The 27,056-nt window shown below is 42.1% G+C and overlaps 1 protein-coding gene across 2 annotated transcripts in view; it reads right to left on the bottom strand.

Moving 5' to 3' along the window:
• LOC139753297 (uncharacterized) overlaps positions 1 to 27,056 on the bottom strand; it is a 138,768-nt gene that overhangs the window by 27,535 nt on the left and 84,177 nt on the right. For both annotated transcript variants that reach the window (XM_071669598.1, XM_071669588.1), the window contains one exon: positions 6,372 to 6,544. In XM_071669598.1, the coding sequence (XP_071525699.1) occupies positions 6,372 to 6,544 (173 nt within the window). The remainder of the gene's footprint in view (positions 1 to 6,371; positions 6,545 to 27,056) is intronic.

Raw genomic sequence — 27,056 nt, forward strand, 5'->3', positions numbered from 1 at the left:
TGGGAGAAGGGCATATTAGAAAGTGTAGTGAGTGGTGGGATGAAGAAGTAAGATTATTAGTGAAAGAGAAGAGAGAGGCATTTGGATGATTTTTGCAGGGAATAAATTCAAATGACTGGGAGGTGTATGAAAGAAAGAGGCAGGAGGTCAAGAGAAGGGTGCAAGAGGTGAAAAAGAGGGCAAATGAGAGTTGGGGTGAGAGAGTATCATTAAATTTTAGGGAGAATAAAAAGATGTTTTGGAAGGAGGTAAATAAAGTGCATAATAGAAGGGAACAAATGGGAACATCAGTGAAGGGGGCTAATGGGGAAATGATAACAAGTAGTGGTGATGTGAGAAGGAGATGGAATGAGTATTTTGAAGGTTTGTTGAATGTGTTTGATGATAGAGTGGCAGATATAGGGTGTTTTGGTCGAGGTGGTGTGCAAAGTGAGAGGGTTTGGGAGAATGATTTGGTAAACAGAGAAGAGGCAGTAAAAGCTTTGAGGAAGATGAAAGCCGGCAAGGCAGCGAGTTTGGATGGTATTGCAGTGGAATATATTAAAAAAGGGGGTGACTGTATTGTTGACTGGTTGGTAAGGTTATTTAATGTATGTATGTATGTATGTATGTATGTATGTATGTATGGTTCCAACAATGTTGTATGGCTGCGAGAAGTGGGCTATGGATAGAGTTGTGCGTAGGAGGGTGGATGTGCTGGAAATGAGGTGTTTGAGGACAATATGTGGTGTGAGGTGGTTTGATCGAGTAAGCAATGCAAGGGTAAGAGAGATGTGTGGAAATAAAAAGTGTCTGGTTGAGAGAGCAGGAGAGGGTGTTTTGAAATGGTTTGGTCACATGGAGAGAATGAGTGAGGAAAGATTGACCAAGAGGATATATGTGTCAGAGGTGGAGGGTACGAGGAGAAGTGGGAGACCAAATTGGAGGTGGAAAGATGGAGTGAAAAAGATTTTGAGTGATCGGGGCCTGAACATGCAGGAGGGTGAAAGGGGTGCAAGGAATAGAGTGAATTGGAACGATGTGGTATACCGGGGTCAACGTGCTGTCAATGGACTGAACCAGGGCATGTGAAGCGGCTGGGGTAAACCATGGAAAGTTCTGTGGGGCCTGGATGTGGAAAGGGAGCTGTGGTTTCGGTGCATTATTACATGGCAGCTAGAGACTGAGTGTGAACGAATGGGGCCTTTGTTGTCTTTTCCTAGCACTACCTCACACACATGAGGGGGAGGGGGTTGTTATTCCATGTGTGGCGAGGTGGTGATGGGAATAAATAATGGCAGAAAGTATGAATTATGTACATGTGTATATATGTACATGTTTGTGTGTGTATATATGTGTACACTGAGATGTATAGGTATGTATATTTGCGTGTGTGGACGTGTATGTATATACATGTGTATGTGAGTGGGTTGGGCCATTCTTTCGTCTGTTTCCTTGCGCTACCTCGCTAACGCGGGAGACAGCGACAAAGCAAAATAAATAAATAAATATGACTCATGGTGAGGTGCTTGAGGATTGGCGGAATGCTTGCATAGTGCCATTGTACAAAGGGAAAGGAGATAAAAGTGAGTGCTCAAATTACAGAGGTATAAGTCTGTTGAGTATTCCTGGGAAATTATATGGAAGGGTATTGATTGAGAGGGTGAAGGCATGTACAGAGCATCAGACTGGGGAAGAGCAGTGCGGTTTCAGAAGTGGTAGAGGATGTGTGGATCAGGTGCTTGCTTTGAAGAATGTATGTGAGACATATTTAGAAAAGAAAATGGATTTTTATGTAGCATTTATAGATCTAGAGAAGGCATATGATAAGAGTTGTTAGAGATGCTCTGTAGAAGGTGTTAAGAATATATGGTGTGGGAGGCAAGATGATTGGTTCTCAGTGAATGTTGGTTTGCAGCAGGGGTGTGTGATGTCTCCATGGTTGTTTAATTTGTTTATGGATGGGGTTGTTAGGGAGGTGAATGCAAGAGTTTTGGAAAGAGGGGCAAGTATGCATTCTGTTGTGGATGAGAGAGCTTGGGAAGTGAGTCAATTGTAGTTCGCTGATGATACAGCACTGGTGGCTGATTCGGGTGAGAAACTGCAGAAGCTGATGACTGAGTTTGGTACAGTATGTGAAAGAAGAAAGCTGAGAGTAAATGGGAATAAGAGCAAGGTTATCAGGTACAGTAGGGTTGAGGGACAAGGCAATTGGGAGGTGAGTTTGAATGGAGAAAAACTGGAGGAAGTGAAGTGTTTTAGACCAATATCTGGGAGTGGATTTGGCAGTGGATGGAACCATGGAAGCGGAAGTGAATCATAGGGTGAGGGAGGGAGCGAAAGTTCTGGGAGCCTTGAAGAATGTGTGGAAGTCGAGAACGTTATCTTGGAAAGCAAAAATGGGTATGTTTGAAGGAATAGTGATTCCAACAATGTCATATGGTTGTAAGGTGTGGGCTATAGATACAGTTGTGCGCAGGAGGGTGGATGTGCTGGAAATGAGATGTTGAGGACAATATGTGGTGTGAGGTGGTTTGATCGAGTAAGTAATAATAGGGTAAGAGAGATGTGTGGTAATAAAAAGTGTGTCATTGAGAGAGCAGAGGAGGGTGTTTTGAAATGGTTTGGTCACATGGAGAGAAGGAGTGAGGAAGCATTGACCAAGAGGATATATGTGTCAGAGGTGGAGGGAACGAGAAGTGCCAGACCAAATTGGAGGTGGAAAGATGGAGTGAAAAAGATTTTGAGTGATTGGGGCCTGAACATGCAGGAGGGTGAAAGGCGTGCAAGGAATAGAGTGAACTGGAAAGATGTGGTATACTGGGGTCGACGTGCTGTCAATGGATTGAACCAGGGCATGTGAAGTGTCTGGGGTAAACCATGGAAAGATTTGTGGGGCCCGGATGTGGAAAGGGAGCTGTGGTTTCGGTGCATTATACAAGACAGCTAGAGATTGAGTGTGAATGAATGTGGCCTTTGCTGTCTTTTCCTAGCACTACCTCGAACACATGTGGGGGAAGGGGGTTGTTATTTCATGTGTGGCGGGGTGGCGCCGGGAAAGAATAAGGGTAGACAGTATGAATTATGTACATGTGTATATATGTATATATCTGTGTGTGTATATACATGTATACATTGAGATGTATAGGTATATATATGTGCGTGTGTGGACGTGTAAGTATACACGTGTATGTGGGTGGGTTGGCCCATTCTTTCATTTATTTCCTTGCGCTACCTCGCTAACGCAGGAGACAGCGACAAAGCATAATAAATATGAATATGTTTATGTTGTATACGTTGAAATGTACATGTAGGTATATGTGCCTGTATGGGCGTTTATGTATATACATGTGCATGTGGGTGGCTTGGGCCATACCTGGTCTGTTTCCTTGTGCTACCTCGCTGACATGGGAGAGGGTGATTAAGTATAATGAATAATAATATAAATATATTCAATTTATCTATAAGCATCCCAGGATCAATTTCTCTGAGAGATTCCTAGTATTACCCAGGATTTTTCTTAAAGCTCTTTCTGCCCAAGTCTGCACTACTTCCAGTACAAAAAAATGTAGACACCTTTAGAGTATGAAGTTCTTTGATATGACTACTCCCAGTGATACAGCTAAGCAAAGTTGACTTTTCATTCATGGTGTAACCTCATGCAGGTGGAGTTTGGTAACACCTATATTTAACTTTGCCTCATTCACTCCAATCCATTCTCTAGTTGTCATGTGTACTGCACCAAAACCACAGCCCCCTGTCGAAAACCAAGCCCCACAAACCTTTCTATGGTTTCCTCTGGCTGCTTGATATGCCATGTTTTAGACCACTGACAGCATGCCTCCCCATGTACATCACTCCAATTCATTCTGTCTCTTTCATGCCTCACACCATCCGGCAACTTGAGGTCCCACACATTCAAAGCAGCTTTCATGCCATCCTTCCACCTCCTGCTTGGTTTCCCCATTTTCTTGTTCCATTTTCAGTAATGTGAGCCCTGTGCACATGATTTGTGTCCTCACAGAAAGAGAGCTCTAGTAATTTATGCCACTGAAAAAAAATCCATCACAATTCATGTCTTCAAACAACTTTTTCTTCCACTTTTTACTTTACCTAAGATGGCCTTTCATTGGTATATGTTTTGCATATGCCAAGTTTGTCAGTATAACATTGGCATATGTGTTGCATATGCCATGTATGTCAGTAGAGAAAAAACATAAAAACAGACAGGCACACAGAAAAATGTTTCAGCTTCATCTTTGAACCAAAAAAACAGGAAAAATATTCAGTAAAACCAACTCTGACAAAAATCAAATGATTTACCAAAGTTGATCATTGTAAACACAAATTCTAGACACTGCACGGTGACTGAAAAAAAATGATGCTTTCACATGCATTAGTGTCTACTTGATGAATTATCCACTCAAATTACTAGATCTGTACAACCAAGAAAATCAGTGTAACAGATCAGAGCAAATTATCTAAACAAATAGTAGGCTTGTACAACCAAGTACAACAAGGAGTTACAGATATATAACTAAATTATGTCCACAAATAGATAGAAGACAGTCAAATGAGTCTTAATATATAAGTCAAGAAATTCCTGAGCAAATAGATATACAAGGCAAGGACAAACACAGTTATTTTCTAATATTCTCATTTCTTGGTTCCTACCTTTACAAATAGCTCTAATTCATCTTGTAACTACAGGTACACCACCGATTTTCCTGCACTCTTGGTTCCAAAGCCTTGCTGGATCAACCATTCTACCGGACCAAGCGTGGTCACATAATAATAATTCATCAACACACCTCTAACCCACTAATTATACATCTCCCATGTGTCTAAAGTATACCATGGACTGCTAGACATTTAAATTGAATAAATATTAAATGTACATTAAACAAATAAATGAAATACATTATACATCTGCTCAGGACTGAGGTGCACATCAGCTACAAGTTTTGCAAATTCATCCACATACTCAGCAGCTCCTTCGTGGTTTGCAGACCGCTTTTCTCAGCACACTTTACTCATGGAAATTCCATGATGCTTCTTGAATCTTTGAAGCCAACCTTCACTATAGTTATGCTCATGTTGTAATTTAAGTTCTTTATGGAACAACTTAGCCTGGTTCATTATCATGCTACCTGACAAGTCCACTTCATCACTCAGATACTGTCGAAGCCATTCCATCATCACTCGGTCGTGCTCAGTGCTCTTACCAACTTTCATAGTTTTTCTAATAGTCATTTGCTTCTTGGAATTGCTGTCGGCATAGAATTTCAATATTTTCTCCCTTTGCCTCTTTATATCATAAACAGTCGACAAACCAATATTGTAGATGTCACACAGCTTGTGCACCGAAACACTATGGTCCAATTTTTTTCAACAGTTCTACTTTATCTTGGATCGATATGGACTGGTGTTTACGTTTGACATCAAGACTGACACTCTCATATGTCTTAGAACTCATATCTAGGGTTAAATTTAAGCAAAATAAGCTAAGAATCTCACAGAACTGCGGTATCACCACCACCAAGTGCATGTAAAGAATGTAAATAAGCACACCCTACACACAACGCCATCTGTGGCCGCCCAGTAAACTAGCCTGGTGGCCGTGGTAAGTTCAAGTTTCCTCACGTAATTTTGTTCGAACTAAAGGAGGTACCGAACCATAAGCTGCTGGAAATTCGGTGGTGTACCTGCACTAATCACTACTTTCACATCACAGTCACCTGTGCAAAATCTTTTGCAATCATCCTGGTTATCAACTGTGACACCCATAATGTCAATAAACCCACAAGAATGCATAAATATTTGCCAGAGAACATGAAATGCATTGTAGTTTTGGATATCACAAGAGAAGTAAATGCCGCAAGCATGCATGACAAAAAATAAGGCCATGCATTAAAAGAGGAAGGTAGAAGATGGAATGGTAAACCATAAAAAGAGAAAACTTAAGTCCCAGATCAACGTTGTGAAGATTTGTGACAGACTGGAAGAACAACAAATGGTACTGCAATGTAAACTGCCAATGAAAATTACCCCCGATGGATGAGAGAGAATCCCTTTCTTCTAAAGCCGTACTTCCTAGGAAGACCAAAGCCAGGTGATTTCTAACCCCAATTCTTCAAATACATATTTTATTTTCTGAAAGAAGCAGCATCCTACTGCTTCACATGTCACTGCCAAATCAATTTACAAACTTTAAAATTGTCTCGTGCATTTCTGATGGATACTTGAACACTCAAACGCACAGAAATACCATAGTAAAGGAAATTTTTGGAAGGATTTTGCATGTGTCATCTTACTTTAAATGAAAGGTAAGGCAGATGAATTTGAGAAAGGCACTGGTTGCTGCTATTGTATGTTATTAACAATACACTTACCCAAAGAAGAACAAAATTTTATACACTGAGGCCTTTGGACCAGTCAGAAAGCCTGAGTTACGGAGCTCCTCACCACCTGGCATGAAATGTTCCAGTACAAGCCAGTCGTCATCATTCACTAACTTGCTCTGAGCCACAAACTCAGCAATCTCTTTGTAGGCGACATACTCAGGCTGTAATTTATGAAAGACATTTCACCATTACTTTTATCATTCTTTCTGACCTATCCAAATAAACAGAGAATAGTCATACCACTTTATAAGATATTTCAATGAAAATGACTTTTTTGTTAATTTCTCTTCAAATACTTAGAAATTGCAACAAGAGCTGCAAGCATGCATGAGTGAGTGGAATGTAAGAGAAATAAATGATAAATGTATGACGATAGAAGCTATAGACACCTTCAAAGAAATAAAACTTCTTAAGTTCTAAGGAATGAAAAACTCTGTCTCCAGGGTGGTGTCCTGAGAGCTATGAGAAAGATAACTTTGACCTCCAGGGGTTAGAAATCTCTTACCTCCATTTTACTGCGATACTACAAGCATTCTCCCCTTCATTAACCACCCATTATTAGTTAACCTTTTGCCCTTTCACCCGAAGCATATTAATTGTGGAATCAGAAAAACTGCATAAATGTATATTCATGTTCCTTGTGTTCATTTTTATTTATTCATTATACTTTCTCGCTGTCTCCTGCGTTAGCGAGGTAGCGCAATGAAACAGACTAAAGAATGGCCTAACTCATCCACATACACATGAATATACAATACACGTCCACACACGCACATATACATACCTACACATCTCAACATATACATATATATACACACACAGACATATACATATATACACATGTACATAATTCCTACTCCCGTTATTCATTCCCATCGCCAGCCCGCCACACATGCAATAACAACCCCCTCACCCCTCATGTGGGTGAGGTAGCGCTAGGAAGAGACAACAAAGGCCCCATTCGTTCACACTCAGTCTCTAGCTGTCATGTAATAATGCACCGAAACCACACCTCCCTTTCCACATCCAGGCCCAACACAACTTTCCATGGTTTACCCCAGACGCTTCACATGCCCTGGTTCAATCCATTAACATCACGTCGACTCCGGTATACCACATCGTTCCAATTCACTCTACTCCTTGCACGCCTTTCACCCTCCTGCACGTTCAGGCCCCGATCACTCAAAATCTTTTTTGCTCCATCTTTCCACCTCCAATTTCATTTCCCACTTCTCCTCCCTCCGTCCACCTCTGACATATATCCTCTTGGTCAATCTTTCCTCACTCATTCTCTCCATGTGACCAAACCATTCCAAACCACACTCTTCTGCTCTCTCAACCACACTCTTTTTAATACCATACATCTCTCTTACCCTTTCAATACTTACTCGATCAAACAACCTCACACCACATATTGTCCACAAACATCTCATTTCCAGCACATCCACCCTCCACCACACAACTCTATCCACAGCCCATGCCTCACAACCATATAACATTGTTGGAACCACTATTCCTTCAAACAAACCCATTTTTACTTTCCGAGATAATGTTATCGGCTTCCACACATTCTTCAAAGCTCACAGAACATTCTCTCTCTCCCCCACCCTATGATTCACTTCCGCTTCCATGGTTCCATCCGCTATCAAATCCACTCCCAGATATCTAAAACACATCACTTCCTCCAGTTTTCCTCCATCTAAACTTACCTCCCAACTGACATGTCCCTCAACCCTACTGTACCTAATAACCTTGCTCTTATTCACATTTACTCTCAGCTTTCTTCTTTCAAACACTTTACCAAACTCAGTCACCAGCTTCAGCAGTTTCTCATACGAATCAGCCACCAGCGCTATATCATCAGCGAACAACAACTAACTCACACACCCCTGCCGCAAACCTACATTCCCTGAGAACCAATCACTTTCCTCTCTTCCTACACACACACACATGCCTTACATCCTAGATAAAAACTTTTCACTGCTTCTAGCAACTTGCCATATATGCTTCAAACCTTTCACAGAGCATCTCTTTCAAGTTTATCATATGCATTCTCCAGTTCCATAAATGCTACATACAAATCCATTTGCTTTTCTAAGTATTTCTCACATACATTCCTCAAACCAAACACCTGATCCACACATCCTCTACCACTTCTGAAACCACACTGCTCTTCCCCAATCTGATGCTCTGTACATGCCTTCACACTCTCAGTCAATACCCTCCCATATAATTTACCAGGAATACTCAACAAACTTATACCTCTGTAATTTGAGCACTCACTTTTATCCACTTTGCCTTTCTACAATTGCACTATGCAAGAATTCCGCCAATCCTTAGGCACCTCACCATGAGTCATACATACATTAAATAACCTTACCAACCAGTCAACAATACAATCACCCTGTTTTTTCATAAATTCTACTGCAATACCATCCAAACCCACTGCCTTGCCACCTTTCATCTTCCGCAAAGCTTTTACTACCTCTTCTGTGTTTACCAAATCATTCTCCCTAACCCTCTCACTTTGCACACCACCTCGACAAAAACACCCTATATCTGCCACTCTATCATGAAACATATTCAACAAACCTTCTAAATACTCCCTCCATCTCCTTCTCACATCACCACTGCTTATCACCTCCCCATTAGCACCCTTCACTGAAGTTCCCATTTGTTCCCTTGTCTTACGCACTTTATTTACCTCCTTCCAAAACATCTTTTTATTCTCCCTAAAATCTAATGATTCTCTCTCACCCCAACTCTCATTTGCCCTCTTTTTCACCTCTTGCACATTTCTCTTGACCTCCTGCCTCTCTTTTATACATCTCCCACTCATTTGCATTATTTTCCTACAAATATCATCCAAATGCCTCTCTTCTCTTTCACTAATAATCTTACTTCTTCATCCCACCACTCACTACCCTTTCTAATCTGCCCACCTACCACACTTCTCATACCATAAGCATCTTTTATGCAAGCCATCACTGCTTCCATAAATACATCCACCCCCCCCACTCCCCTTACATCCTTTGTTCTCATCTTTTTTCCATTCTGTACTCAGTCTCTCCTGGTACTTCCTTATACAAGTCTCCTTCCCAAGCTCACTTACTCTCACCACTCTTTTCATCCCAACATTCTTCTTTTCTGAAAACCTCTTCAAATCTTCACCTTCACATCCAAGATAATGATCAGACATCCCTCCAGTTGCACCTCTCAGCACATTAACATCCAAAAGTCTCTCTTTCGCATGCCTATCAATTAACACATAATCCAATGACGCTCTCTGGCCATCTCTCCTACTTACATCGTATACCTATGTCTATCTCTATTTTTAAACCAGGTATTCCCAATCACCAGTCCCTTTTCAGCACATAAATCTACAAGCTCTTCACCATTTCCATTTACAACACTGAACACCCCATGTGCACCAATCATTCCCTCAACTACTACATTACTCACTTTTACATTCCAATCACCCATCACTATAACCCAGTCTTGTGCATCAAAACTACTAACACACTCATTCAGCTGCTCCAAAAACACTTGCCTCTCATGATCTTTCTTCTCATGCCCAGGTGCATATGCATCAATAATCACCCATCTCTCTCCATCCACTTTCAGTTTTACCCATATCAATCTAGAGTTTACTTACACTCAATCACATACTCCCACCACCCCTGTTTCAGGAGTAGTGCTACTCCTTCCCTTGCTCTTGTCCTCTCACTAACCCCTGACTTTACTCCCAAGACATTCCCAAACCACTCTTCCCCTTTACCATAGAGCTTCGTTTCACTCAGAGATAAAACATCCAGATTCCTTTCCTCAAACATACTACCTATCTCTCCTTTTTTCTCATCATGGTTACATACACACATATTTAGACACCCCAATCTGAGCCTTCGAGGAGGATGAGCACTGACCGCCTAACTCCTTCTGTTTCCCGTTTCAGAAAGTTAAAATACAAGAAGGAGAGGTTTTCCAGCCCCCGGCTCCCATCCCCATTAGTCGCCCTCTACAACACATAAGGAATGTGTGGGAAGTATTCTTTGTCCCCTATCCCCAGGGGTAAATATATATAGATAGGTACAATGTTTGAGGAAAGGAACCTGGATGTTTTGTCTCTTGAGTGAAACGAAGCTCAAGGGTAAAGGGGAAAAGTGGTTTGGGAATGTCTTGGGAGTAAAGTCAGGGGTTACTCAGAGGACAAGAGCATGGGAAGGAGTAGCAATACTCCTGAAACAGGAGTAGTGGGAGTATGTGATGGAGTGTAAGAAAGTAAACTCTAGATTCACATGGGTAAAACTGAATGTTGATGGAGAGAGATGGGTTATCATTGGTGCATATGCACCTGAACATGAGAAGAAAGATCATGAGAGGCAAGTGTTTTGGGAGCAGCTGAATGAGTGTGTTACTGGCTTTGATGCACGAGACCGAGTTATAGTGATGGGTGATTTGAATGCAAAGGTGAGTAATGTGGCAGTTGAGAGAATAATTTGTATACATGGGGTGTTCAGTGTTGTAAATGGAAATGGTGAGGAGCTTGTAGATTTATGTGCTGAAAAACGACTAGTGATTGGGGATACCTGGTTTAAAAAGTGAGATACACATAAGTATACTTATGAAAGTAGGAGAGATGGCCTGAGAGCATTATTGGGTTACATGTTAATTGATAAGCGTGCGAAAGAGAGACTTTTGGATGTTAATGTGCTGAGAGATGCAACTGGAGGGATGTCTCATCACTATCTTGTGGAGGCGAACGTGAAGATTTGTAAAGGTTTTCAGAAAAGAAGAGAGAATGATGGGGTGAAAAGAGTGGTGAGAGTGAGTGAGCTTGGGAAGGAGACTTGTGTGAGGAAGTACCAGGAGAGACTAAATACAGAATGGAAAAAGGTGAGAACAAAGGAGGTAAGGGGAGTGGGGGAGGAATGGGATGTATTCATGTAAGAAGTGATGGCTTGCGCAAAAGATGCTTATGGTGCGAGAAGCATAGAAGGTGGCCATGTTAGAGAGGGTAGTGAGTGGTGGGATGAAGAGGTAAGATTATTAGTGAAAGATAAGAGAGAGACATTTGGATAATTTTTGCAGGGAAATAATGCAAATGACTGGGAGATGTATAACAGAAAAAGGCAGGAGGTCAAGAGAAAGGTGCAAGAGGTGAAAAAGAGGGCAAATGAAAATTGAGGTGAGAGAGCATCATTAAATCTTAGAGAGAATAAAAAGATGTTTTGGAAAGAGGTAAATAAAGTGTGTAAGACAAGGGAACAAATGGGAACTTCAGTGAAGGGGGTTAATGAGGAGGTAATAACAAGTAGTGGTGATATGAGAAGGAGATGGAGTGAGTATTTTGAAGGTTTCCTGAATGTGTTTATAGTTATAGGGTGTTTTCGTCGAGGTGGTGTGCAAAGTCAGAGGGTTAGGGAAAATGATTTGGTAAACAGAGAAGAGGTAGTAAAAGCTTTGCGGAAGATGAAAGCTGGCAAGGCAGCGGGTATGGATGGTATTGCAGTGGAATTTATTAAAAATGGGTGTGACTCCATTGATGACTGGTTAGTAAGGTTATTTAATGTATGTATGATTCATGGTGAGGTGCCTGAGGAGTGGCGGAATTCTTGCATAGTTCCACTGTACAAAGGCAAAGGGGATAGGAGTGAGTGCTCAAATTACAGAGGTATAAGTTTGTAGAGTATTCCTAGTAAATTATATGGGAGGGTATTGATTGAGAGGGTGAAGGCATGTACAGAGCATCAGATTGGGGAAGAGCAGTGTGGTTTCAGAAGTGGTAGAGGATGTGTGGATCAGGTGTTTGCTTTGAAGAATGTATGTGAGAAATACTTAGAAAAGCAAATGGATTTGTAGGTAGCATTTATGGATCTGGAGAAGGCATATGATAGAGTTGATAGAGATGCTCTGTGGAAGGTATTAAGAATATATGGTATGGGAGGCAAGTTGTTAGAAGCAGTGAAAAGTTTTTATTGAGGATGTAACGCATGTGTACCTACAGGAAGAGAGGAAAATGATTGATTCTCAGTGAATGTAGGTATGCGGCAAGGGTGTGTGATGTCTCCATGGTTGTTTAATTTGTTTATGGATGGGGTTGTTAGGGAGGTGAATGCAAGAGCTTTGGAAAGAGAGCCAAGTATGCAGTCTGTTGTGGATGAGATAGCTTGGGAAGTGAGTCAGTTGTTGTTCGCTGATGATACAGCACTGGTGGCTGATTCATGTGAGAAACTACAGAAGTTGGTGCCTGAGTTTGGTAAAGTGTGTGAAAGAAGAAAGTTAAGAGTAGATGTGAATAAGAGCAAGGTTATTAGGTACAGTAGGGTTGAGGGTCAAGTCAATTGGGAGGTAAGTTTGAATGGAGAAAAACTGGAGGAAGTATAGTGTTTTAGATATCTGGGAGTGGATCTGGCAGCGGATGGAGGCATGGAAGTGGAAGTGAATAATAGGGTGGGGGAGGGGGCGAAAATTCTAGGAGCCTTTAAGAATGTTTGGAAGTCGAGAACATTATTTCTGAAAGCAAAAATGGGTATGTTTGAAGGAATAATGGTTCCAACAATGTTATATGGTTGCGAGGCCTGGGCTATGCATAGAGTTGTGCGTAGGAGGGTGGATGTGCTGGAAATGAGAGGTTTGAGGACAATATGTGGTGTGAGGTGGTTTGATCGAATAAGTAATGTAAGGGTAAGAGAGATGTGTGGAAATAAATAGAGTGTGGTCGAGAAAGCAGAAAAGGGTGGTTTGAAATGGTTTGGTCACATGGAGAGAATGAGTGAGGAAAGATTGACAAAGAGGATATATGTGTCAGAGGTGGAGGGAACGAGGAGAAGTGGGAGACCAAATCGGAGGTGGAAAGATGGTGTGAAAAAGATTTTGAGTAATCGGGGCCTGAACATGCAGGAGGGTGAAAGGAATGCAAGGAATAAAGTGGAACGATGTGGTATACCGGGGTCGACGTACTGTCAATGGATTGAACCAGGGCATGTGAAGCGTCTGGGGTAAACAATGGAAAGTTGTGTGGGGCCTGGATGTGGAAAGGGAGCTGTGGTTTCTGTGCATTATTACATGACAGTTAGAGACTGAGTGTGAACGAATGGGGCCTTTGGTGTCTTTTCCTAGCGCTACCTCGCACACATGAGGGGAGAGGGGGTTGTTATTCCATGTGTGGGGAGGTGGCGATGGGAACAAATAAAGGCAGACAGTATGAATTATGTACATGTGTATATATGTATATGTCTATGTGTGTATATATATGTGTTCATTGAGATGTATAGGTATGTATATTTGCGTGTGTGGATGTGTATTTTTATACATGTGTATGTGGGCGGGTGGGGCCATTCTTTCGTATGTTTCCTTGCACTTCCTCGCTAATGCGGGAGACAGCGACAAAGCAAAATAAAATAAATAAATAATATATCTATATATATGAAGTATGAAGTCTGTTGGGGATGAGAGAGCTTGGGAAGTGAGTCAGTTGTTGTTCGCTGATGATACAGCGCTGGTGGCTGATTCATGTGAGAAACTGCAGAAGCTGGTGACTGAGTTTGGTAAAGTGTGTGAAAGAAGAAAGTTAAGAGTAAATGTGAATAAGAGCATGGTTATTAGGTACAGTAGGGTTGAGGGTCAAGTCAATTGGGAGGTGAGTTTGAATGGAGAAAAACTGGAGGAAGTAAAGTGTTTTAGATATCTGGGAGTGGATCTGGCAGCGGATGGAACCATGGAAGCGGAAGTGGATCATAGGGTGGGGGAGGGGGCAAAAATTCTGGGAGCCTTGAAGAATGTGTGGAAGTCGAGAACATTATCTCGGAAAGCAAAAATGGGTATGTTTGAAGGAATAGTGGTTCCAACAATGTTGTGTGGTTGCGAGGCGTGGGCTATGGATAGAGTTGTGCGCATGAGGATGGATGTGCTGGAAATGAGATGTTTGAGGACAATGTGTGGTGTGAGGTGGTTTGATCGAGTAAGTAACGTAAGGGTAAGAGAGATGTGTGGAAATAAAAAGAGCGTGGTTGAGAGAGCAGAAGAGGGTGTTTTGAAATGGTTTGGGCACATGGAGAGAATGAGTGAGGAAAGATTGACCAAGAGGATATATGTGTCGGAGGTGGAGGGAACGAGGAGAAGAGGGAGACCAAATTGGAGGTGGAAAGATGGAGTGAAAAAGATTTTGTGTGATCGGGGCCTGAACATGCAGGAGGGTGAAAGGAGGGCAAGGAATAGAGTGAATTGGAGCGATGTGGTATACCGGGGTTGACGTGCTGTCATTGGATTGAATCAAGGCATGTGAAGCGTCTGGGGTAAACCATGGAAAGCTGTGTAGGTATGTATATTTGCGTGTGTGGACGTATGTATATACATGTGTATGGGGGTGGGTTGGGCCATTTCTTTCATCTATTTCCTTGCGCTACCTCGCAAACGCGGGAGACAGCGACAAAAAAAAAATATATATATATATATATATATATAACCCCTGGGGATAGGGGATTACGAATACTTCCCACGTATTAGCTGCGCAGGGGGTTGGAAATCCTCCCCTCTCGTTTTTTTTTTTTTTTCCAAAAGAAAGAACAGAAAAGGGGGCCATGTGAGGATATTCCACAAAGGCCCAGTCCTCTGTTCTTAACGCTACCTTGCTAACGCGGGAAATGGCAAATAGTTTAAAAGAAAGAAAAAGATATATATATATATTGTATGGTTGCGAGGCGTGGGATATGGATAGAGTTGTGCGCAGGAGGATGGATGTGCTGGAAATGAGATGTTTGAGGACAATGTGTGGTGTGAGGTGGTTTGATCGAGTAAGTAACGTGAGGGTAAGAGAGATGTGTGGAAATAAAAAGAGCGTGGTTGAGAGAGCAGAAGAGGGTGTTTTGAAATGGTTTGGGCACATGGAGAGAATGAGTGAGGAAAGGTTGACCAAGAGGATATATGTGTCGGAGGTGGAGGGAACGAGGAGAAGTGGGAGAATAAATTGGAGGTGGAAAGATGGAGTGAAAAAGATTTTGTGTGATCAGGGCCTGAATATGCAGGAGGGTGAAAGGAGGGCAAGGAATATAGTGAATTGGATTGATGTGGTATACCGGGGTTGACGTGCTGTTAGTGGGTTGAATCAGGGAATGTGAAGCGTCTGGGGTAAACCATGGAAAGCTGTGTAGGTATGTACATTTGCGTGTGTGGACGTATGTATATACATGTGTATGGGGGTGGGTTGGGCCATTTCTTTCGTCTGTTTCCTTGCACTACCTCGCAAACGCGGGAGACAGCGACAAAGCAAAAAAAAAAAAAAATCTTATTTATCTATTTTGCTTTGTCGCTGTCTCCCACGTTAGCGAGGTAGCGCGAGGAAACAGATGAAAGAATGGCCCCACCCGCCCACATAAACATGTATAAACATACACGTCCACACACGCAAATATACATACCTATACATCTCAATGTACATATATATACACACACATAGACATATACATATATACACATGTAAATAATTCATATATATATATATATATATATATATATATATATATATATATATATATATATATATATATATATATATATATATATAATTTTCCCTAACCCTCTCACTTCGCACACAACCTCGACCAAGACACCCTATATCTGCCACTCTATCATCAAACACATTCAACAAACCTTCAAAATACTCACTCCATCTCCATCTCATATCCCCACTACTTGTTATCACCTCCCCATTTGACCCTTCAATGAAGTTCCCATTTGCTCCCTTGTCTTACGCACTTTATTTACCTCCTTCCAGAACAAGTTAAGAGTAAATGTGAATAAGAGCAAGGTTATTAGGTACAGTAGGGTTGAGGGTCAAGTCGATTGGGAGGTAAGTTTGAATGGAGAAAAACTAGAGGAAGTAAAGTGTTTTAGATATCTGGGAGTGGATCTGGCAGCGGATGGAACCATGGAAGCGGAAGTGGATCATAGGGTGGGGGAGGGGGCGAAAATCCTGGGAGCCTTGAAGAATGTGTGGGTCGAGAACATTATCTCAGAAAGCAAAAATGGGTATGTCTGAAGGAATAGTGGTTCCAACAAAGTTGTATGGTTGCGAGGCGTGGGCTATGGATAGAGTTGTGCGCAGGAGGATGGATGTGCTGGAAATGAGATGTTTGAGGACAATGTGTGGTGTGAGGTGGTTTGATCGAGTGAGTAACGTAAGGGTAAGAGAGATGTGTGGAAATAAAAAGAGCGTGGTTGAGAGCACAGAAGAGGGTGTTTTGAAGTGGTTTGGGCACATGGAGAGAATGAGTGAGGAAAGATTGACCAAGAGGATATATGTGTCGGAGGTGGAGGGAACGAGGAGAAGAGGGAGACCAAATTGGAGGTGGAAAGATGGAGTGAAAAAGATTTTGTGTGATCGGGGCCTGAACATGCAGGAGGGTGAAAGGAGGGCAAGGAATAGAGTGAATTGGAGCGATGTGGTATACCGGGGTTGACGTGCTGTCATTGGATTGAATCAAGGCATGTGAAGCGTCTGGGGTAAACCATGGAAAGCTGTGTAGGTATGTATATTAGCGTGTGTGGACGTATGTATATACAAGTGTATGGGGGGGTTGGGCCATTTCTTTCGTCTGTTTCCTTGCGCTACCTCGCAAACGCGGGAGACAGCGACAAAGTATAATAAAAAATATATAATAAATATATATATATATATATATATATATATATATATATATATATATTATTTATTTATAAAAAATATATAATAAATATATATATATATATATATATATATATATATATATATATATATATATATATATATATATATATATATATATATATATTATTTATTTATAAAAAATATATAATAAATATATATATATATATATATATATATATATTATTTATTTATTTTTTATTATACTTTGTCGCTGTCTCCCGCGTATGCGAGGTAGCGCAAGGAAACAGACGAAAGAAATGGCCCAACCTCCCCCCCATACACATGTATATACATACGTCCACACACGCAAATATACATACTTACCCAGCTTTCCATGGTTTACCCCAGACGCTTCACATGCCCTGCTTCAATCCACTGACAGCACGTCAACCCCGGTATACCACATCGCTCCAATTCACTCTATTCCTTGCCCTCCTTTCACCCTCCTGCATGTTCAGGCCCCGATCACACAAAATCTTTTTCACTCCATCTTTCCACCTCCAATTTGGTCTCCCTCTTCTCCTCGTTCCCTCCACCTCCGACACATATATCCTCTTGGTCAATCTTTCCTCACTCATTCTCTCCATGTGCCCAAACCACTTCAAAACACCCTCTTCTGTGCTCTCAACCACGCTCTTTTTATTTCCACACATCTCTCTTACCCTTATGTTACTCACTCGATCAAACCACCTCACACCACACATTGTCCTCAAACATCTCATTTCCAGCATATCCATCCTCCTGCGCACAACTCTATCCATAGCCCACGCCTCGCAACCATACAACATTGTTGGAACCACTATTCCTTCAAACATACCCATTTTTGCTTTCCGAGATAATGTTCTCGACTTCCACACATTCTTCAAGGCCCCCAGGATTTTCGCCCCCTCCCCCACTCTATGATCCACTTCCGCTTCCATGGTTCCATCCGCTGCCAGATCCACTCCCAGATATCTAAAACACTTCACTTCCTCCAGTTTTTCTCCATTCAAACTCACCTCCCAATTGACTTGACCCTCAACCCTACTGTACCTAATAACCTTGCTCTTATTCACATTTACTCTTAACTTTCTTCTTCCACACACTTTACCAAACTCAGTCACCAGCTTCTGCAGTTTCTCACATGAATCAGCCACCAGCGCTGTATCATCAGCGAACAACAACTGACTCACTTCCCAAGCTCTCTCATCCCCAACAGACTTCATACTTGCCCATCTTTCCAAAACTCTTGCATTTACCTCCCTAACAACCCCATCCATAAACAAATTAAACAACCATGGAGACATCACACACCCCTGCCGCAAACCTACATTCACTGACAACCAATCACTTTCCTCTCTTCCTACACGTACACATGCCTTACATCCTCGATAAAAACTTTTCACTGCTTCTAACAACTTTCCTCCCACACCATATATTCTTAATACCTTCCACAGAGCATCTCTATCAACTCTATCATATGCCTTCTCCAGATCCATAAATGCTACATACAAATCCATTTGCTTTTCTAAGTATTTCTCGCATACATTCTTTAAAGCAAACACCTGATCCACACATCCTCTACCAATTCTGAAACCACACTGCTCTTCCCCAATCTGATGCTCTGTACATGCCTTCATCCTCTCAATCAATACCCTCCCATATAATTTACCAGGAATACTCAACAAACTTATACCTCTGTAATTTGAGCACTCACTCTTATCCCCTTTACCTTTGTACAATGGCACTATGCACGCATTCCGCCAATCCTCAGGCACCTCACCATGAGTCATACATACATTAAATAACCTTACCAACCAGTCAACAATACAGTCACCCCCTTTTTTAATAAATTCCACTGCAATACCATCCAAACCTGCTGCCTTGCCGGCTTTCATCTTCCGCAAAGCTTTCACTACCTCTTCTCTGTTTACCAAATCATTTTCCCTAACCCTCTCACTTTGCACACCACCTCGACCAAAACACCCTATATCTGCCACTCTATCATCAAACACATTCAACAGACCTTCAAAATACTCACTCCATCTCCTTCTCACATCACCACTACTTGTTATCACCTCCCCACTTGCGTCCTTCACCGAAGTTCCCATTTGCTCCCTTGTCTTACGCACTTTATTTACCTCCTTCCAGAACATCTTTTTATTCTCCCTAAAATTTAATGATACTCTCTCACCCCAACTCTCATTTGCCCTTTTTTTCACCTCTTGCACCTTTCTCTTGACCTCCTGTCTCTTTCTTTTATACATCTCCCACTCAATTGCATTTTTTCCCTGCAAAAATCGTCCAAATGCCTCTCTCTTCTCTTTCACTAATACTCTTACTTCTTCATCCCACCACTCACTACCCTTTCTAATCAACCCATCTCCCACTCTTCTCATGCCACAAGCATCTTTTGCGCAATCCATCACTGATTCCCTAAATACATCCCATTCCTCCCCCACTCCCCTTACTTCCATTGTTCTCACCTTTTTCCATTCTGTACTCAGTCTCTCCTGGTACTTCCTCACACAGGTCTCCTTCTCAAGCTCACTTACTCTCACCACCCTCTTCACCCCAACATTCACTCTTCTTTTCTGAAAACCCATACAAATCTTCACCTTAGCCACCACAAGATAATGATCAGACATCCCTCCAGTTGCACCTCTCAGCACATTAACATCCAAAAGTCTCTCTTTCGCACGCCTGTCAATTAACACGTAATCCAATAACGCTCTCTGGCCATCTCTCCTACTTACATAAGTATACTTATGTATATCTAGCTTTTTAAACCAGGTATTCCCAATCATCAGTCCTTTTTCAGCACATAAATCTACAAGCTCTTCACCATTTCCATTTACAACACTGAACACCCCATGTATACCAATTATTCCCTCAACTGCCACATTACTCACCTTTGCATTCAAATCACCCATCACTATAACCCGGTCTCGTGCATCAAAACCACTAACACACTCATTCAGCTGCTCCCAAAACACTTGCCTCTCATGATCTTTCTTCTCATGCCCAGGTGCATATGCACCAATAATCACCCACCTCTCTCCATCAACTTTCAGTTTTACCCATATTAATCGAGAATTTACTTTCTTACATTCTATCACATACTCCCACAACTCCTGTTTCAGGAGTATTGCTACTCCTTCCCTTGCTCTTGTCCTCTCACTAACCCCTGACTTTACTCCCCAGACATTCCCAAACCACACTTCCCCTTTACCCTTGAGCTTCGTTTCACTCAGAGCCAAAACATCCAGGTTCCTTTCCTCAAACATACTACCTATCTCTCCTTTTTTCACATCTTGGTTACATCCACACACATTTAGGCACCCCACTCTTAGCCTTCGAGGAGGATGAGCACTCCCCGCGTAACTCCTTCTTCTGTTTCCCATTTTAGAAAGTTAATACAAGGAGGGGAGGATTTCTGGCCCCCCGCTCCCGTCCCCCCCAGTCGCCTTCTACGACACGCGAGGAACACGTGGGAAGCACCCCCTCACCCCCATCCCCAGGGATAAAGCTGGTGACTGAGTTTGGTAAAGTGTGTGGAAGAAGAAAGTTAAGAGTAAATGTGAATAAGAGCAAGGTTATTAGGTACAGTAGGGTTGAGGGTCAAGTCAATTGGGAGGGGAGTTTGAATGGAGAAAAACTGGAGGAAGTGAAGTGTTTTAGATATCTGGGAGTGGATCTGTCAGCGGATGGAACCATGGAAGCGGAAGTGGATCATAGGGTGGGGGAGGGGGCGAAAATTTTGGGAGCCTTGAAAAATGTGTGGAAGTCGAGAACATTATCTCGGAAAGCAAAAATGGGTATGTTTGAAGGAATAGTGGTTCCAACAATGTTGTATGGTTGCGAGGCGTGGGCTATGGATAGAGTTGTGCGCAGGAGGATGGATGTGCTGGAAATGAGATGTTTGAGGACAATGTGTGGTGTGAGGTGGTTTGATCGAGTAAGTAACGTAAGGGTAAGAGAGATGTGTGGAAATAAAAAGAGCGTGGTTGAGAGAGCAGAAGAGGGTGTTTTGAAATGGTTTGGGCACATGGAGAGAATGAGTGAGGAAAGATTGACCAAGAGGATATATGTGTCGGAGGTGGGGGGAACGAGGAGAAGAGGGAGACCAAATTGGAGGTGGAAAGATGGAGTGAAAAAGATTTTGTGTGATCGGGGCCTGAACATGCAGGAGGGTGTAAGGAGGGCAAGGAATAGAGTGAATTGGAGCGATGTGGTATACAGGGGTTGACGTGCTGTCAGTGGAGTAAATCAAGGCATGTGAAGCGTCTGGGGTAAACCATGGAAAGCTGTGTAGGTATGTATATTTGCGTGTGTGGACGTGTGTATGTACATGTGTATGGGGGGGGGTTGGGCCATTTCTTTCGTCTGTTTCCTTGCGCTACCTCGCAAACGCGGGAGACAGCGACAAAGTATAAAAAAAAAAAAAAAAAAAAATATACATATACACATACACACACCTACACATACATACGCACATATACACACACACACGCATACATATATATACATATGAAAATGTAAGAAACAATTTAGAAAACTGAAACTTCTAGCTTGAAATGAATGAAAAAAATGAATGTCACATAATGGTTCAACCTCTGGCTATGGAAAAAAGGAAATGTATAATTTATTTACACAAACGTCAATAGCAGTTCTCATCAATTTAACCACTGTATCAATAAGCTTCAATGTCTAAGCTACATTTTTCTCCAATTTCACTATTTTCTTGTCAAAACACCATGTATGAAAACTATCACTCCAGTAACACAACTATAAACATTTACTTCCCCTTTAAAAAAAGTTCTGGGGAAGTCTGTCTCGATACACTGCGGGAAACTCTACCACCTGGCAGGGTTTGTGTTGCAATGGTTCCCGATTCACAAACGTATATATATATATATATATATATATATATATATATATATATATATATATATATATATATATATATATGTTTAATTTGTTTATGGATGGGGTTGTTAGGGAGGTGAATGCAAGAGTTTTGGAAATAGGGGCAATTATCAAGTCTGTTGTGGATGAGAGAGCTTGGGAAGTGAATCAGTTGTTGTTCGCTGATGATACAGCGCTGGTGGCTGATTCATGTGACAAACTGCAGAAGCTGGTGACTGAGTTTGGTAAAGTGTGTGAAAGAAGAAAGTTAAGAGTAAATGTGAATAAGAGCAAGGTTATTAGGTACAGTAGGGTTGAGGGTCAAGTCAATTGGGAGGTAAGTTTGAATGGAGAAGAACTGGAGGAAGTAAAGTGTTTTAGATATCTGGTAGTGGATCTGGCAGTGGATAGAACCATGGAAGCGGAAGTGAATCATAGGGTGGGGGAGGGGGCGAAAATCCTGGGAGCCTTGAAGAATGTGTGGAAGTCGAGAACATTATCTCGGAAAGCAAAAATGGGTATGTTTGAAGGAATAGTGGTTCCAAAAATGTTGTATGGTTGCAAGGCGTGGGCTATGGATAGAGTTGTGCACAGGAGGGTGGATGTGCTGGAAATGAGATGTTTGAGGACAATGTGTGGTGTGAGGTGGTTTGATCGAGTAAGTAATGTAAGGTAAGAGAGATGTGTGGAAATAAAAAGAGTGTGGTTGAGAGAGCAGAAGAGGGTGTTTTGAAATGGTTTGGGAACATGGAGAGAATGAATGAGGAAAGATTGACCAAGAGGATATATGTGTCGGAGGTGGAGGGAACGAGGAGAAGTGGGAGACCAAATTGGAGGTGGAAAGATGGAGTGAAAAACATTTTGAGTGATCGGGGCCTGAACATGCAGGAGGGTGAAAGGCGGGCAAGGAATAGAGTGAACTGGATCGACGTGGTATACCGGGGTTGACGTGCTGTAAGTGGATTGAATCAGGGCATGTGAAGCGTCTGGGGTAAAGCATGGAAAGTTGTGTGGGGCTTGGATGTGGAAAGGGACCTGTGGTTTCGGGCATTATTGCATGACAGCTAGAGACTAAGTGTGAACAAATGGGGCCTTTGTTGTCTTTTCCTAGCGCTACCTCGCACACAGAAGGGGGGAGGGGGATGGTATTCCATGTGTGGCGAGGTAGCGATGGGAATGAATAAAGGGAGACAGTGTGAATTGTGTGCATGGGTATATATGTATGTGTCTGTGTGTGTATATATATGTGTACATTGAGATGTATAGGTATGTATATTTGCGTGTGTGGACGTGTATGTATATATATGTGAATGGGGTGGGTTGGGCCATTTCTTTCGTCTGTTTCCTTGCACTACCTCGCAAATGCGGGAGACAGCGAGAAAGCAAAAAATTAAATAAATAAAAATAATATACATATATATATATATATATATATATATGTGTGAATAAATTGTACATTTCCTTTTCCATAGCCAGAGGTTGAACCATTATGTGACATTCATTTTTTTCATTCATTTCAAGCTAAAAGTTTGTTTTCTAAATTGTTTCTTACATTTTTCATATGTATATATATGTATGTGTGTGTGTGTGTGTGTATGTGCGTATGTGTGTGTATGTGTGTGTGTGTGTATATGTATATATATATGTATATTATCCCTGGGGATAGGGGTGAAAGAATACTTCCCACGTATTCCTCGCGTGTCGTAGAAAGCGACTAGAGGGGACGGGAGCGGGGGGCCGGAAATCCTCCCCTCCTTGTATTAACTTTCTAAAATGGGAAACAGAAGAAGGAGTCACGCGGGGAGTGATCATCCTCCTCGAAGGCTCAGAGTGGGGTGCCTAAATGTGTGTGGATGTAACCAAGATGTGAAAAAAGGAGAGATAGGTAGTATGTTTGAGGAAAGGAACCTGGATGTTTTGGCTCTGAGTGAAACGAAGCTCAAGGGTAAAGGGGAAGAGTGGTTTGGAAATGTCTGGGGAGTGAAGTCAGGGGTTAGTGAGAGGACAAGAGCAAGGGAAGGAGTAGCAATACTCCTGAAACAGGATTTGTGGGAGTATGTGATAGAATGTAAGAAAGTAAATTCTCGATTAATATGGGTAAAATTGAAAGTTGATGGAGAGAGGTGGGTGATTATTGGTGCATATGCACCTGGGCATGAGAAGAAAGATCATGAGAGGCAAGTGTTTTGGGAGCAGCTGAATGAGTGTGTTAGCGGTTTTGATGCACGAGACCGGGTTATAGTGATGGGTGATTTGAATGCAAAGGTGAGTAATGTGGCAGTTGAGGGAATAATTGGTATGCATGGGGTGTTCAGTGTTGTAAATGGAAATGGTGAAGAGCTTGTAGATTTATGTGCTGAAAAAGGACTGATGATTGGGAATACCTGGTTTAAAAAGCGAGATATACATAAGTATACTTATGTAAGTAGGAGAGATGGCCAGAGAGCGTTATTGGATTACGTGTTAATTGACAGGCGTGCGAAAGAGAGACTTTTGGATGTTAATGTGCTGAGAGGTGCAACTGGAGGGATGTCTGATCATTATCTTGTGGAGGCTAAGGTGAAGATTAGTATGGGTTTTCAGAAAAGAGGAGTGAATGTTGGGGTGAAGAAGGTGGTGAGAGTAAGTGAGCTTGGGAAGGAGACCTGTGTGGGGAAGTACCAGGAGAGACTGTGTACAGAATGGAAAAAGGTGAGAACAATGGAAGTAAGGGGAGTGGGGGAGGAATGGGATGTATTTAGGGAATCAGTGATGGATTGCGCAAGGGATGCTTGTGGCATGAGAAGAGTGGGAGGTGGGCTGTTAAGAAAGGGTGGTGAGTGGTGGGATGAAGAAGTAAGAGTATTAGTGAAAGAGAAGAGAGAGGCATTTGGAAGATTTTTGCAGGGAAAAAATGCAATTGAGTGGGAGAAGTATAAAAGAAAGAGACAGGAGGTCAAGAGAAAGGTGCAAGAGGTGAAAAAAAGGGCAAATGAGAGTTGGGGTGAGAGACTATCAGTAAATTTTAGGGAGAATAAAAAGATGTTCTGGAAGGAGGTAAATAGGGTGCATAAGACAAGGGAGCAAATGGGAACTTCAGTGAAGGGCGTAAATGGGGAGGTGATAACAAGTAGTGGTGATGTGAGAAGGAGATGGAATGAGTATTTTGAAGGTTTGTTGAATGTGTCTGATGACAGAGTGGCAGATATAGGGTGTTTTGGTCGAGGTGGTGTGCAAAGTGAGAGGGTTAGGGAAAATGATTTGGTAAACAGAAAAGAGGTAGTAAAAGCTTTGCGGAAGATGAAAGCCGGCAAGGCAGCAGGTTTGGATGGTATTGCAGTGGAATTTATTAAAAAAGGGGGTGACTGTATTGTTGACTGGTTGGTAAGGTTATTTAATGTATGTATGACTCATGGTGAGGTGCCTGAGGATTGGCGGAATGCGTGCATAGTGCCATTGTACAAAGGCAAAGGGGATAAGAGTGAGTGCTCAAATTACAGAGGTATAAGTTTGTTGAGTATTCCTGGTAAATTATATGGGAGGGTATTGATTGAGAGGGTGAAGGCATGTACAGAGCATCAGATTGGGGAAGAGCAGTGCGGTTTCAGAAGTGGTAGAGGATGTGTGGATCAGGTGTTTGCTGTGAAGAATGTATGTGAGAAATACTTAGAAAAGCAAATGGATTTGTATGTAGCATTTATGGATCTGGAGAAGGCATATGATAGAGTTGATAGAGATGCTCTGTGGAAGGTATTAAGAATATATGGTGTGGGAGGCAAGTTGTTAGAAGCAGTGAAAAGTTTTTATCGAGGATGTAAGGCATGTGTACGTGTAGGAAGAGAGGAAAGTGATTGGTTCTCAGTGAATGTAGGTTTGCGGCAGGGGTGTGTGATGTCTCCATGGTTGTTTAATTTGTTTATGGATGGGGTTGTTAGGGAGGTAAATGCAAGAGTCCTGGAAAGAGGGGCAAGTATGAAGTCTGTTGGGGATGAGAGAGCTTGGGAAGTGAGTCAGTTGTTGTTCGCTGATGATACAGCGCTGGTGGCTGATTCATGTGAGAAACTGCAGAAGCTGGTGACTGAGTTTGGTAAAGTGTGTGGAAGAAGAAAGTTAAGAGTGAATGTGAATAAGAGCAAGGTTATTACGTACAGTAGGGTTGAGGGTCAAGTCAAATGGGAGGTGAGTTTGAATGGAGAAAAACTGGAGGAAGTGAAGTGTTTTAGATATCTGGGAGTGGATCTGTCAGCGGATGGAACCATGGAAGCGGAAGTGGATCATAGGGTGGGGGAGGGGGCGAAAATTTTGGGAGCCTTGAAAAATGTGTGGAAGTCGAGAACATTATCTCGGAAAGCAAAAATGGGTATGTTTGAAGGAATAGTGGTTCCAACAATGTTGTATGGTTGCGAGGCGTGGGCTGTGGATGGAGTTGTGCGCAGGAGGATGCATGTGCTGGAAATGAGATGTTTGAGGACAATGTGTGGCGTGAGGTGGTTTGATCGAGTAAGTAACGTAAGGGTAAGAGAGATGTGTGGAAATAAAAAGAGCGTGGTTGAGAGAGCAGAAGAGGGTGTTTTGAAATGGTTTGGGCACATGGAGAGAATGAGTGAGGAAAGATTGACCAAGAGGATATATGTGTTGGAGGTTGAGGGAACGAGGAGAAGAGGGAGACCAAATTGGAGGTGGAAAGATGGAGTGAAAAAGATTTTGTATGATCGGGGCCTGAACATGCAGGAGGGTGTAAGGAGGGCAAGGAATAGAGTGAATTGGAGCGATGTGGTATACAGGGGTTGACGTGCTGTCAGTGGAGTGAATCAAGGCATGTGAAGAGTCTGGGGTAAACCATGGAAAGCTGTGTAGGTATGTATATTTGCGTATGTGGACGTGTGTATGTACATGTGTATGGGGAGGGGGGGGGTTGGGCCATTTCTTTCGTCTGTTTCCTTGCGCTACCTCGCAAACGCAGGAGACAGCGACAAAGTATAAAAAAAGAAAAAAAAAAAAAAAATATATATATATATATATATATATATATATATATATATATATTTGCGTGTGTGGGCGTGTGTATGTACATGTGTATGGGGGGGGTTGGGCCATTTCTTTCGTCTGTTTCCTTGCGCTAC

Source organism: Panulirus ornatus, chromosome 2 (assembly GCF_036320965.1).
Source record: "Panulirus ornatus isolate Po-2019 chromosome 2, ASM3632096v1, whole genome shotgun sequence".
In the NCBI taxonomy this organism is placed as follows: domain Eukaryota; kingdom Metazoa; phylum Arthropoda; class Malacostraca; order Decapoda; family Palinuridae; genus Panulirus; species Panulirus ornatus.